Below are 14,835 nucleotides of genomic sequence, written 5' to 3'. Positions count from 1 at the left end.
TATTTGAAAGTAATCATTTTTATCATACGAGTGATTTCGCCCTCAGAGGGAGAGATCAAATTATTTAAGGGGATGGACACGGGGAGGAGCTCACTCAAATCCACTAATGTTGAATCGTTTCACTGAGAGGCTGCTCCAGTTCCAGTCATTTGTTTGTCCGTGAGAGCATGACAACACACTATAGGCTGGCCCTTGTTAACTGGCATGATTTAAAGGAAATCTTCTTTAAAGCCGTGAGGCGGCTAGCCTCTTCTGACATTTCTGCACTGAGAATCATTAGCTGACTGGTGACTTCCTCCAAGTTGTCCTAATGTCCCTGAAAGATATTGATCTATGAGTCATTAGACCTGCATTTAGCTTTGCCTTTCAAAGACCATGGGGCACGGAGAGAGAAGCAGCCCTTCTGTCCACCCTCCTCAAGCCCCACCAGTAAGTGGTCTCCGAAGGCCGGAGACCCCCCGGGGTGCTTAGTGAAAGCAGCAATCAAGTCCACAGACACCTTCGATGCCAGAACGACCCTGCTCCTCTCCGAGCTTCCCACGCCAGGTCTCACTCTTGCTTGAAGTCGCCATCTTAACCTAAAAGAAGATGACTCAACATGTGAGCATAAAAGCACTACACTTCCTATCAACAGGCGACAGAATGATCACATTGTCTTTCAGTTTTCACAATTCACCTTCTTCCGTGTCAGTCACTGCCTTTTTACCAACCTTAACTTCAATGTGTACCGCTTTCCATTTTTTCATATTCACGTCAATCATTTTTTTCCATTCTAGAATTTGAAAAAATCCTGATTTTCCTAAACCATGAGGCTTTACCTGGATCCCTGCTATGCTGATCCCAGTGTGTGTCATTGTTGCCCTGGTTGACACTTTTTACCATGGGTGTTGAAGGATCTCCTGATTAAAGAGTCACTATTATTTCAGAATTTGCAGCCATCTTCTCCTTGTACTTTTTGGTTTATTTTGTTTTTTAGTTAACTTCTATCTCCATAGAATGTACCATTTCACAGTTCCCTTGCAAGATTTAAAAACCTGCCCCAGATCACAATGGAATTCTCTAAGCAACAATATACCACATCTTTTCCATATTTGCTAAGTATAATTTATTTGAACATTTCTGCCTCAAAAAGACAAACGTGTTGAGAATCCAAGGAACAGTCTGTATAGATCCCCACTATGAAATCAAATTGCTCATACAGAAAAATAAATTTCTAAAGCATCACTTAGACCCCAAAACTGTCTTACCTTGTTCATATCCTTTGCACCTTTCTGAGTATCTAGTTGCTAAGTGTTTCATGCTGTCTTTGGATTCATATTCCGTATGCCATCTTTGGCGAAACTCAAGCGTTACCATAAGATAACTTGTCATTTGAATAAGGCACGGAGTGTATTGATTTCTAAGTCCTATAGATACAGACTTAAGGAAATCAGACTGGATTACAATGAAATGAGAAGGGGTGTTTGAAAGGCACTGGGTAAGTGCACAGCATCTTCTTATCAGGTTGGGAATTGATTGACGCTGACCACATTCTTGGTGTAGCCCTTGGTCCAAGGCAGTGTGTCCAACATCATCGCCATCCCCTGCAGCAGACACACGAGTCTGCCCAGCACCTCTTCCCTCCTCCCCCTGCCCCCGTGGTCCTGCTTAGCTTTGATGCTTTCATGGCACTGACCCAGGCCTGCAAGGTCTCCCCCAAGTACTCAGGATGGTACAGGGATTGGCATATGACTAGACAAAGTCTTCCCAGGGACTTTGATTTATTAGGAAACAGGCTCACTTTTTATCTGTGTTCACAAGCCAGCGAAGCAAGTGATGCTAAAATCAACACGAGCAGCAGAGCCAAGAGGTGGAGAACATCAGGTCCTGATGCTGTTGTTTGAACACTCACACCCACCTGAAGCAGTTTGTCCCCCTAGAATCTCCACTTTCAAGATCCAGTACTCCCTCCATTTTTGCTGGAGCAGGTTTGAGTTGGGTTTCCGTCACTTGCCACCAAAAAGCGAATATATCACCTACCCCCACGACACCCAAGATCACCAAGGCAGTTCATCTCCAAAAGAAGAACTGCTACTGATTTAGTCTCTATGACCATCTGTCCTGGAAAGCCGGGAAGGCCCAGAGTGCACAACTGGAACACAGAACCAGAGCATCCGTGACCTTGGGCCAGCGTGCTCACTCCCCTTTGCTTTGTCCTTCCAAATTTTGTATTTCCCAGCAGTTTCTAAGCAACTGGGGTCTCCAAAGTACTCTATTAATTGTTTGTTTGTTTTTCTTCTATTATCAGTAAGCGGAAAAAAATAGAATGAAAGAAAAAATATGCATACAGAGAGAGCCAATGACAACACTTTATGCTTTTTATTCCACTTTCAAATAAAATAGGGATCATCCTGTTCTTCGTATTTGGACCTTTTTATTCTCTTGTTTCCATTTTTCATTTCTGAGTGAATTTGGAAGAGCAGAGTCCTGCTTTCCTGGTCCCCATATGCCTTATAAGCATTGACTGGGGGAAGGAAGGCCCTCCATCTAGCCAGACCCTTAGGAGGCATGTAACCCAGACCCCACAGCCTGCTCCAGGAGGACTCTGGCCTGTAGCCCTTGTTAAAGCAACTAAACAAGGAGCCCATTAGACAGAAGTGGCTCCAGGGCTTTGGTGGCCTCTGCAAGCCAACCAAAACCAAAGCCTGAGATGCCTCAAGGGTAAGAAATTGAAACCTGAGGATCACAGCCAACCAGGCTTCAGGCTGCAGCAGTCCAACCATTTCCTTGCTTTGCTTCCCCACCTTCTCCGTGTCAGTCTTTCCCCAGCTCTTGTCGGCTGAGCCCCCCAACCATTAACGGTTTGGCGCTGCCCAACTGGAATCAGTTTTTTGTTTGTTTTCTTTTGTTTTGTTTTGTTTTTGCAGTAGGCGGGCTTCTCCCGTTGCGGAGCACAGGCTCCGGACGCGCAGGCTCAGTGGCCATGGCTCACGGGCCCAGCCGCTCCGCGGCATGCGGGATCCTCCCAGACCGGGGCACAAACCCGTGTCCCCTGCATCGGCAGGCAGACTCTCAACCACTGCGCCACCAGGGAAGCCCTCAAATTCTTTAAAACATTGTAGATCAGCAGAAGATAAGACAGTGGTTGACAGGGAATGGGGGGAAATGCAGAGTTGTTGTTCAGTGGGTATAAAATTAGTTATCCAGGATGAATACGTTCTAGAGATTCTCTGGACAGCATAGTGTCTGTAGTTAATATGCTATAGTACACTTAAAATGTGGTAAGAGGGTAGATCTCATGCAAAGTGTTCTTAACACACACACATCAAGGAAAGGGACACACAGGGAAAGTTGTGGAAACAGATGATGGGTAGGTTTATTACCTCAATGGTGGTGATGGTATCACGTGTGTATGCATATGTCCAAACTCACCAAATTGTATATATTAAATATATGCATATATGCGCAATATATATGTGTATACACACACACACTCTGAGACACCTGAGAACAGGTATCAGAAACCCAGTTACCGGGATGACAAAGCAGGAACTCTGCTACGAGGTTGCTGATGTCATAATGGCACCAAGGATCACACTAATGTAAACTTGAACCATAAATCTCTTGGTCTGAGAAAACCAGAAGTTTTGAGCTTTTTTGTGAGCCTGGATCAGTGGAAAGAAGCCTGAACTTGAAATCTGGAAACATGGCCTTGGTCTCAGCTCTGATACCAAAGAATCCCCTAGATGTTTGTGGAGCCCGTGACATTTCCCGAGGCCTCCATAGCACTTCCCGCACATGAAGGAGGTTAGACGTATGTGAATCCTTCAAATTCTTTACTTTCTTATCAGATATCCCAAAGGTATGTGAACATCAGAAATTTCCACTCATCATTAAAACATGTCCTTCTACAGAAAAACTGTCTAAATTTCCAGCGTTGCCACTAGGATTACACGAGCTGAATTTTCAAGAGTGAATGAAAAAAAAAATCAAGATTAAAAAATAGGGGACAACTGGACTTCCAATATCTCCACCAAAGGAAATTCTAATATCAACACTGTCCCATCAACAAGAACACAGTCACAATAGGCGTTAGGGCTTTGACTGCTTTTCGGAAAGGGTTGAGCTACTGTTTCTGATGCACATGCAGGTGCCACTTGGACACACACTTTTGTTACCCCTCATCTTTTTTTGTAAATAAAAAATCACAAGCTGTGAACAGCCGACTGTTCCTAATGCTTTTGGAACACACAATCACTTTAATGCTGTAATGAATGTCTCGAGTTTTTCCTTAAGGGCACCAGAAAATTCGCCCACCTTTTCTTCTTTTTTATAAAACTGAAAGGTTGGGACGCAAACGATATTGCAGTCTTTCGCCAGCCCCTCACACTCATCAGCGTCCACTTCCAGGAACACCACATCCTTGTGCTTCATGGACAGGGACCGGAAAAGGGGCTTGATTGACCTGCAAGGCCTGCACCACATGGCCGAGAAGTCCACAGCCACCAGTCTCTCCCCAGCTTCCTTCAGCGCCACCTCGAAGTCTTCCTTGCTCAGGATCACCTTCACCAGGTCCTCCTCCAGGACCTCCATGGCTTCATCTGCTGACTGCAGGTTGCCTTCTATTGGCTGGATGGTGTCTTCTAAGGACTTGGGGGTGTCACCCTCCTTGGGCAGAACGGTTTCGGCTGAGGACTTGGGGGCATCACCCTCCTTGGGCAGAACGGTTTTGGCTGAGAACTTTAGGGTGTCACACAGCTTGGATAGAATGGCTGAGAGCTTGTGGGTGTGGCCCTGCCCGGGCAAAATGAATTTTGCTGGAAAATTGGGGGTATTGCCCTGCTTGGGCAAGGTATTTTTTTCTGAGGAATTGGGGATGTCAGCCTGCTTGCACAGGATGGTTTTGAGTGGGGAACTGGGGGTGTCACCCTTCTTTGGTGAAATGATTTCGGCTGGGGAGTTGGGGGTGTCAGCCTGCTTGGGTGGAATGATTTTGGCTGGGAAATTGAGAATGTCACCCTCTTTTGGTGGGATGGTTTCTTCTGGGAAATTGAGGGTGTCAGCCTGATCGGGCAGAACGGTTTGGGTTGGGGAATTGGGGGTGTCAGCCTGCTTGGGGGGGATAGTTTGGGCTGGGGAGCTGAGGGTGTCACTGCCCTGCTCAGGTGGGAGTGTGTCCATGGCCTGTAGGACTTCAGACCGCTCCGCAGGTGTGTGTTGAACGTTGCTGACCTCATGGACAAAGGCCTCCCGGGTGTGTGCTGGGACCAGGAGTGTCACATGGCTGGATAGAACCTGTAATGATGGACTTTCTGAAGAAAAGGGTAAAAAAATAAAAATGCCAAAGAAGAAACAAAATAATTCTGATCATCTACTCCAAGGAAGACGGGTGTCATTCTCAGAGCTCGTGAATGTAGTCTTATAACAGATGTATTCATTTGCATAATCACATTCAGCAGAAGGCCAAGCAGCATGCGATTACATGTAATCTTCATGGAGGTTTTTTGTTTAACTACAACTTTGTCTGCTTAGTGCGACACTGCAGCCAACCCCCTTAGCGCATAGGTTCCCCTTCCCTCCCCCTTACCTGTAGCCTCACCTTCATTCATGTCTGCCTGATTGACTGGCCTCATTTCCGGTTCTTCTGGGGCTCCAGCTTCATCACTTTCCATTTCCGGTCCTTGTCGCAACCCACCCCTACTTCACAGATGCCTCACAGTGCCAGCGAGGGCATCCCCTGCAACCTTTTCCAACTGAACGTCATACAAGGAGTAACAACTTGTATCCGGGTGGTGCTCACAGCCGGTTTGCCCTCTTTGTTCTCACAAGGGTCCTCCTTGACAGTTTCATGACAGCCTGGGTTTGGGGGCTGCTCTGTGCGTGAGGCTGTGCCCAGTGCCTGAAATGAATTCACAGCCATTATTTCCTACGACACAACACACCACTGAGGTAAGTCCCATTATGATCCCCACTTTACAAGTGAGAAAACTGAGTCTTAGAGAAGTTATGTGACCCGCTCAAGGTCTCAGAGCTCATGGGGGGGCAGGTTCCGAGCCCATACTCGGAACACTGGGCTGGGCTGGGCTGCTTGCCGGATGCCCTGGCCGGGGTGGGTAACTTGAGATCACCTCTCCTGCCCTCTCCCTCTAGGATCCGCAGCTCCTGCTTTCTCTTTATGACTCACCCACCGTAACCATCAACATCCTCTTAACCATGTTACCCTCTTCTGCAAAGTCCTGCGTGCTGGTCAGATGTCCGGTTTGGACACTGGGAAGGGAGATTATGACACAGAGGGGTTCCCTAACTGAGAAGAGGCAGAAGTGAAAACATCACCCCCACCCGTGTAGACCAAGAACCAAGAGAACAGTACCTGTGTCCCATCTCCAGGTAGAAACCTCAGCACAGACACAGATCAGCTGTGTTCAGAGGAAAGCTGGAAGCAGGGGAGGATTTGCCTCCTGCTCCATCTGGAAGACCAGGGAGGGCCCATGTCCACATGGCAGCATGGGTCACAGGCAGATTCTTGGGCCAGGGATCAGGAAGTCTTCACACCCTGGGGCGGGGCCGTGAGTGTTCTAAGACCAGAGAACCAGTAGAAGCTCAAGGAAGAACAAAGAAGCCACAGTAGAGGTGGATCTGCGGTCAGAGGCAAGGAACAGAGGCACAGGCTCGAACAGTGGGTGACAGCACGGGGCCCCAGCCCTAGACAGGATCTACCGTCCTTAGCAGTTTCCAGTTCAGGGACCAGGCCAGACCAGCCACTTCACATGGGGACTCAGTAAGAGGTGGAGGGCCCAGGGACAGCTCATCCACACAGCCTTGTGCACCCACATATTATGGAGAGGGCAGGAATCAGGAAGACTGAGCTGCCCCCAGAATAAAACCATGTTCCTTAGACCGAAATTCCACAAATGGGCAGAGACTGAATTCCATGCCCCTTCTCCTCACCGTCCCTCCCAAAATCCCTCTGAGATCAGGCTCGTGGGGAAGAGTAGACGCCTTGTAGGAAAAATTTAAGGTCTCATTATATCTGCACATCTTAGTAAAAATCTGTGGAGGAAATCTGTGACCCCGTGACATTCATACTTGGGGATCTGAGTTGTGTTTTAGGTTCGGCAGGGTTTTTCCAATTATTTCTACTCTTGATTCTGAAATTCAGATGGATTCGAGGCAACTTGAAATATTGATGCTGCTGAATAACTTTCACTCAACTTGTCCTAAAACGTATTTTTTTACCTTCAGCACAAGCTCATTCCCAAATTGCTCATGAACGCTTATGTCAGTCGTGGTTCTGTCAGTGAAACAATCAGCTATTTTAGGCATAGAAAGATCTGTCTAATCAGAAAATAGCTGGAAAGGCTGCTTTTGGGTGAGGTGTCCAGGAATGATTCCCAGAAATAGGAACAATGCCGCAGAACTGGCCTGCCAGGGGGGCTGCGACCTCCTTTTGGAGGATAGCAAACACGCAGGGCAGGTGGTCAGGAGCAGGGGCCCCAGCCACTGGTGGCAGAGAAGGAGGCTAGGCCCAGATGAGAGGGATTTGTCACCATAGGTGACAGAGCTGGAATTTATTTAATTTGCAATGGGTGTCCCAGAAAGTTTTGAGGAAACATGATCTGATATGCATTTTAGCAGATTCACTGTTACCATTTATTCAACCATAGATTTGAGGGCCAAAGACAGAATTCAAAGAGATCTGTTAAGAAACGATCGCATAGTTGAGAGAGAACATATTGAAAGTCTCAACTGGGACAGTGGAAAGAGGGTTCAGGGTTGGAGAAACTCCAGACATAGAATTTACACTGTTCGATAAATGCTTGAGAGGAGCTGAAACTGAATCTCGAACGTGGAGCCTGGGCAGCTGGGAGAAAGCAGTGCATGAGACACACAGGTAACAGGGGAACGGGGCCTGCGTGCCCAGAGGGGCATCGTACCTGAGGCAGGACATCGACCTGGCAGCTGGAGATCAAGGTCTGATCTCCGGAGAAACGTCAGGCCAGACCACCATGTGGAAGACAAACACCCAGAGGTGATAGTTGAAATCCTAAGATTGCAGGCGATCATTAGGAAGGGGTATCAATGGAGGAGGGTTAGGAGCACGGATTTGCAGGAAGCACCTGCATTTGAGCAGGTATGTGTAAAGGGGGAGGAGCCAGGAGAGCCTTGGAGCCCAGGCCAGAGGCCAGAGAAGGAGCATCAGGTGGTAAGTCAACAGCCTCCGGTGCCCTTGGGGAAGTGGGGGGAGTGAGAAGAAAGAGGGCAGTGGTGGGGCAATTAGGTACCTAAATTCAGGTGAGGAGTGAATAGAAGGTCACGGTTCTCCTTTAAGAATTCAATTAGTGTGAAGGAAAGACAGGGTAGCCTGATGGGGAAAAGGAGAAGTAGTTTATCAAACCTAGTGACAATTTATGCATATGTGTAAGTGAACAAGAGGAGAAAACAGTGCAGAGGGAATTTTAAGATGGAAGCAAAAAAAAAAAAAGCTTGGGACATACTTTAGAAGTGAGTTGGGATCCTTTTCTGAAGGAGCAAAAAAGGAGAGAATAGGTACAAATCCGGAGAAAACTCAAGGTAAAGGCGAGCAGAGAACACTAGCCACGCTTGGGTGATCCGGGCCCACTTGGGGACAGGGTTTGGGGACTGGGTTCTCTGAAGGAATTCAGTGCCTCGGGCCCTGTAAAGTCAGACTTGTCAGACGCTGATCCAGAAGCCATTTCAAAAAGCCAGTGAAGAACTTGAGTCCCGGCTGAATGATGGGGTCAATGTCAAAGTCAGGGACAAGGAAAAGATACACGAAGCAGTCTGAGCAGTGGGTGGAGGGTCAGCACACCCGCAGCTGGGATCAGGTAATAGTTGAGTGAAATCTCGTTAATCGTGATTCAGCTCTGCCAGCCTGAGCTGCTTAACCCTTGGGTCCCCGGCCAGCACCTCCTCTTGAGATGCAAGAGTGGTAGCCTGGCCTCAGCATGGTGGGGGGCTGTCCTGCTCCCCAATTAAGCAGACCTCAGAAGGCCAGCTGAACCCTCTGTGCTCCTCCTGCACAAGTGAGAACAATCGTGCATCCTTCTCAGATTCATGTTGTGGATAAAATGAGATACAGTTTGAAAGGATTTAGCTCATGGGAAGCATTCAGTGAATGTGGATTTCCTTTCCTTCATTCTTTTATTTTTACAGTCCTTATAATGAGAGTAAAGAAAGGGGAAAATAGAAAGTCGTCAAAGGTACAAACTTCCAGTTAGAATATGAGTCCTGGGGATAGAATGGGCAGTGTGGTGATGATAATTAATAACACCATGTTGCATATTTGAACGTTGCTAAGACAGTAGATCTTAAAAGTTCTCAGCACAAGAAAAAAAAATTGTAACTATGTGAGGTGACAGATGTTAACTAGACTTATTGTGGGTGATCATTTCCCAAGATATACAAATATGGAGTCATTATTGTACATTTGAAACTGTTATGTGTTAATTATACTTTAATTTAAAAAGTTAAATTTGGGACTTCCCTGGTGGCACAGTGGTTAAAAATCCGCCTGCCAGTGCAGGGGACACAGGTTCAAGCCCTGGTCCGGAAAGATCTCACATGCCGCGGAGCAACTAAGCCCGTGCCACAACTACTGAGCCTGTGCTCTAGAGCCTGCGAGCCACAACTAGTGAGTCCGCGTGCCACAACTACCGAAGCCCGTGCGCCTAGAGCCCATGCTCCGCAACAAGAGAAGCCACCACAATAAGAAGCCCGCGCACTTCAATGAAGAGTAGCCCCCGCTCACTGCAACTAGAGAAAGCCCGCATGCAGCACTGAAGACCCGACACAGCCAAAAATTAAAAAAAGTTTATTAACAAAAAAAAGTTAATTTTTTTTTTTCTTTTCTTTCCCTGTGGTACGCGGGCCTCTCACTGCTGTGGCCTCTCCCGTTGTGGAGCGCAGGCTCAGCAGCCGTGGCTCACGGGCCCAGCCGCTCCGCGGCATGTGGGATCCTCCCAGACCGGGGCACGAACCCGTGTCCCCGGCATCGGCAGGCGGACTCTCAACCACTGTGCCACCAGGGAAGCCCCAAAAGTTAAATTTTTTAATTAAAAAAGACAGGAGAAGATAACAGAAGCTAGCATTTGACTTCTTCCTCTCTTACCAGTCCATGGTCGTAGGCGACTTACTAACCTCCTGGGCCTCGGTTTGCTCATCTGTAGAATGGAGAGGATAATAGTATCTGCCTGATAAAGGGGGTTGTGAAAATAGAATGAGGTCATAGGATGCAAAACACCTGGGACAGTAGCTAGAGCAAAGCAGGTTGCTAAATTCGTGTTTGCTCTTGTTTACGAGCACCTGCTCCGTGCCGGGACCAAAAGAGGTACTTTCTGTCCAGTGAAACCCGTAAAGCCCACTCAGGAGGCACTGAGGGTGTTGACGTCTGTGTTCACAGGGCCCTCCCGGCTGCCCGGAGCCCCCATGGGCAGCGCTCTTCACACACACGTTCTCCTTGAATCCTGAGGACACACGCCTGCAGGGTAGGTGCTACAGCTTTATTTGGTGGCTATCATACCTTGTACGACACCTTGGGGGCAGATGTTTTCAGAATTCGGAATTTTGTTTGGCGTTTATAACAGTAATATGGTGCATCTATTATAGAACATGCAGCAGAGTCAGGGATCGAATCCTACAAGCAAACGGCAGGAATTCTGCAACCGAATATGCAGACGTTCCCCCCTCACCCCCGCCTGGTTGGATAAGTAGCTATAAATAGCATCACATCAGTTCAGGTCTGGTCTTACGGCCAAATGAGTCCGTATCAAACTTAAGAAAAAGTCCCTTCCAAAGCTTTTGGGATTCCAGAATTGTGGATGGGTGCATATGAATTATTTTCTGCATTTTATATGTGAGGAAACTGAAGCTTAGAGAGATTGACCTTCCAAACCCTCCCACAGCCAGCAAGTTACTTAAAACAATTATTCATCCGAACATTATAATAAGAAAAGGACAAAGTTGGTAAAAGTTAAAAGATTTATTAGTATGAATCAGTGTGTGTTAAACCAAAAATAACAGATACAATTGGACGATGTGGAGGGCAATGCTTTACTACAGAATATAAGGTGGAAAGGTCCTAATGTCTGCAGCAGCGTCTTCTATACATGAGAACTGGGTCCAGCCCAGACAGAAGCCCTTTACAAAAACACGAGAAAGGGAGCAGTTTACACAACTGAGCGGTGACAATGGATCACTGGGTCTGGTTTCATGGTTAAACCAGAACCTAATAGGTCTGAATGAGGCTTGGAGTCCTTTTACTTATGAGCCCACTCTTTCTTCAAGCTGCAATGAGCATGGCAGAGCAGGGAGAAGCAGGGCCCCTGAGGGGAGCCAGTTTCAGCCATCAGAGGCCACGTTCCTTGATCTCACGGGGCATACTTTGGTCACCCGAGCCTCCCTCGGTCCTCGGTGGGTCCCAGCCCTTTGCTTGGCTAAATGTTGGCTTTAGGTCTTCAGCCGTCTATGGTTTGGTTTGCAAGGGAAGTCATCTTTAGCGCCCCGATGTACCACTTTCCACTATGAAAATGGCAGGTCTATTATGTGCGTAGGTAGAATGTTTGCATGACCCCACTGCCATTTTAGAGATTCCCACCGGGAAATAATCCCTCTGAGAGCCCGTGCCTGCGTTACATGACACAGAGGCACGAGCCAGACTCAGCCAGTGAAATGGATCACATGTCGGCATAACAAATAGGAAATCATATTTACACATATACACACATGTACCGCACAGGAGAGGAAGGAAAACAGAGGAAAAGAGCACATTTGGGGAAACTGGGCAAAGAATGCTGCTTGACATTTTGGAGCAACAGTCATTTCCAGGCCTTTACATGATATTGCGTGGTTATAGTTCAAAGATTAGAACAGCCAGAAAGTACTCTCAAGGCAAAACAAAGGAAGATCCGAAAGCCTCCTTGCGGACAAGGCTCGAGCACCTATCTTCAGGGAAGACGCCGTGTTCCTGTGAACGTGTGTGTGCCCAAGTGCCATCTACTCTTTCTACCAATTGCTCCAAGGACTGACTATAGACACATTGTCCCCTGATGGCGTGAATAGTTAAGGCCATACAGGAAGGCAAAAGAGTGGTTCCCACCCTCGTGGGCTTCTGGGTGGGTACCCACCTTGTGGGTGGGTAGCCTGCTGGTTAAGACCGGCTGTTTTATGCAAGATGCGAGCACCGAAGACTTGCTGGGCTGCGTACCTCCTTAGCTAGGCAACCTTGTCTAGAGACAAGCCCAGGTCCTCGGGGACAGCTGGATGATGAAAGATTCCAAAATAAGCCTACATTACACCTGGAATTAGGTCATTTGAATTTGCAACCCACATTTTTTTTAAGAGGCAAGATAATCGCTTGGCCTGCAAGCAGAATCACAGTAGCCCATAATAGTGACAAGGTGAAGAAAACCCTAAAAATCCCTGCAGAGGCCCTGCCAAGACGTCCACGTGCCAACTGCTAACAGTATTTGAGGAACCCGTCTGAGAGAGCTACGAGGCACTCTTGAACCAAAAGTAAGTGTTTCCAGCGTTCGTGTCCTAAGATTGTCAAGTTACTCTTGCAAGCTGGATGAAGCGGTAAGAACATCAAACTGACAACACGTTCTCGAGTTTAAAAACCCTAAATCTGAGATTTCGACCTGCTTTCTTGACTGCAGTCCACGTGAAGAAGTGTGAACTCGGCCCTGGTCTCTCAAGGACTCTCGCTTTTTTGGGTGGCAGACTCAGCGTCCCCGCCCATCCAGGGCTCAGGGGCAGAGCCTGGCAGGACTCAAGCACGGCTACTGAAAGTTCCAGGGTTTTACTCAGCTTATGATCTCTTCCCTGATTTTTACACTGTAGGTTTCCAATTAATGTTTGTTGAGCCTTGAAGGTACCAGCTGGCCCTGAGGCCATACTGCGTGATCAACCCCATCTCACCCCCCAAAAGGGCACCAATCTGCATATCCTCCCAGAATCACCTCCCAACATGAGCCCTCGGAGGAAACCAACTGCTTCTTGATCCCAGGTTTCTATGAAAGTTAGAATGGAAACAGGATTTGAATTTTCAATGGGGACGGCTTTTCCTCCTTTCCATGCCTTCTTCCCTTTTCCTTCCATTGGATTCAGACATCTTTAATTAATTGAGCGGACAGGAAACCTGAAAAGGGAGCGTTCACTGAAGTTTGTTCTCAGCCAACTGGCATTCCAGGGTTGGCCCTCTGGTTAGCCTTAATACCCACACCCCCAAAGCTTGGCATCTTCTTAAAGACTTTCTCTGATTTTGCAGTTTTGGGGTGTCTAGAATCTTAATGTGCTGGTACTTCCTCTGGCTGGCTTTCCTGTAACCTATTGTTCATTGATATTATTCGAAGTTTGCCCTACAATTTAGATTCAAACATCCTCCAGGTAATTTGTTCCCCGGATATGACACTATGACAAACTCTCTTAGTAAAATAATACTCTGTGTGAAACTTCCCTAAGAGAGTGGGAATTTATTACTGTGGAGGTGATGCAAACCAGGTGGTCTCTGGAATAATATTTATACCCTGCGTTTGTCACAGTTTACATTACACAGTAGTGACTCCAATGACTTCCAAACCAGGCCTCCAAATCCCAGAATGACATGATATATTGTAGTCAGATTTGGTTGGTTGGTTTATATGACTAAAACTTAGAAAAATGTTCATCAAGTAAACGTCACAGATGTAGATAAAACTTCCTAATACATCTTTCTCCACTTTCATAACAGCGCAAGTCTATAGCAGATGGTCCAATTACACTCCACTGAAAGGGAAATTCCATGAACCTTTCAGTGGAGGTTGGTTGAGTAATTAAGGCAATGGCACTGAAGAAGTTCCTGAAATTTGGTTAGAAACATAGGAAATCAGAGTGGAACACCAGTTTAGAATCGCACACACATAAGCCAGTAAGACTTTTGTACAAATTTAAGAATATTTTGAGGCTTTTAACAAAAAACTCAACTATAATTAATACCTAAATCCATTCCCTCCGAGTGAATTCCACGCACCAAAGGCCCTTTCCTGGCAGTGTGGTGGTTTTTCCCAGAGTTTTGTAGAATCCTTTTCCAGGGATGTTCCCTGCCCCGTTCCCTGCGGGTCTCACCTCCCTCTGAGCCAGGGGCCAGGCCACCGAGGGTGGGAGGCCCCCGCAGCAGCGCAGCAGCGCACGGGGAGGGGAGCTCCGGCCTCTTCAAGCACAGGGGACCCCAGCCCCAGGTCAGCAGCACCGCCGGCCGGCCTGCGAAGTTGGCTTCAGTTTGATTGTTCCGTTGTTTCCGTTTTCATGGGGATCCAACGGTGGGATCTGGCGACCTGGAAGGAATGGAGGCCAAGGTTGAATTCCTGTTCCCAGCCAACCCCACCCCGCTTCCACTTCTCCAGTCATGTGCAGGTCGCACATGAGGCAGAGGGGCTGTGGTACTAGCTCGTTCCCCCTCTCCCTCAGCTATGTGAAGTCAAGCTCAAGCACGGAAAGTTAAGGAAAAGGAAAAGCAGCTTTCTGATAATAAGTATTTCCCCGGAGGTGGAAGCCCTGCTCCAGAGCCGGCATCCCTCTTCTCTGCACAAACAGCGGCCGTTGGTTCCTCCCAGCCTTCCCCCCGCATCCACCATCGGAATGAGCCCCTTCTCAGCTCCTAGTGAGGCCTCATCTTTGTGCTTCTAAAAACAGACCTGGCTTGGGAATTGTGATGGTCCCAGTAACATTACGTATTAACACTGAGCTCCCGTCCCTCATCCTGCCAACGCACTTAGAGCATTAACTGGAAAGCCTTTGGAGACATTCTTCACAGGAAACAGTATCTTAAGTGTCATTCACAAGTAATCTTGTCTTAATTTA

At 47.5% G+C, this 14,835-nt stretch overlaps 2 protein-coding genes across 2 annotated transcripts in view; both read right to left on the bottom strand.

Moving 5' to 3' along the window:
* Window positions 1-4,233: 4,233 nt before the first annotated feature.
* TXNDC2 (thioredoxin domain containing 2) lies at window positions 4,234-5,160 on the bottom strand (the record flags this gene model as incomplete). Its single annotated transcript, XM_079943036.1, has 1 exon — window positions 4,234-5,160. One exon carries the CDS (start codon window positions 5,158-5,160, stop codon window positions 4,234-4,236), a length of 927 nt encoding a protein of 308 aa, XP_079799162.1.
* Window positions 5,161-10,970: 5,810 nt separating this feature from the next.
* Window positions 10,971-14,835, bottom strand: part of RAB31 (RAB31, member RAS oncogene family) — a 112,429-nt gene continuing 108,564 nt past the window's right edge. The window contains exon 7 of the mRNA XM_079943533.1: window positions 10,971-14,309. Coding sequence (XP_079799659.1) covers window positions 14,215-14,309 — 95 coding nt within the window. The 3' untranslated portion in view covers window positions 10,971-14,214. The remainder of the gene's footprint in view (window positions 14,310-14,835) is intronic.

The sequence above is a fragment of the Stenella coeruleoalba genome (assembly GCF_951394435.1).
Source record: "Stenella coeruleoalba genome assembly, chromosome: 14".
Lineage (NCBI taxonomy): Eukaryota > Metazoa > Chordata > Mammalia > Artiodactyla > Delphinidae > Stenella > Stenella coeruleoalba.
Note: the sequence above shows the minus strand (reverse complement) of the source record. Positions and strands in the feature narration are given on the sequence as shown.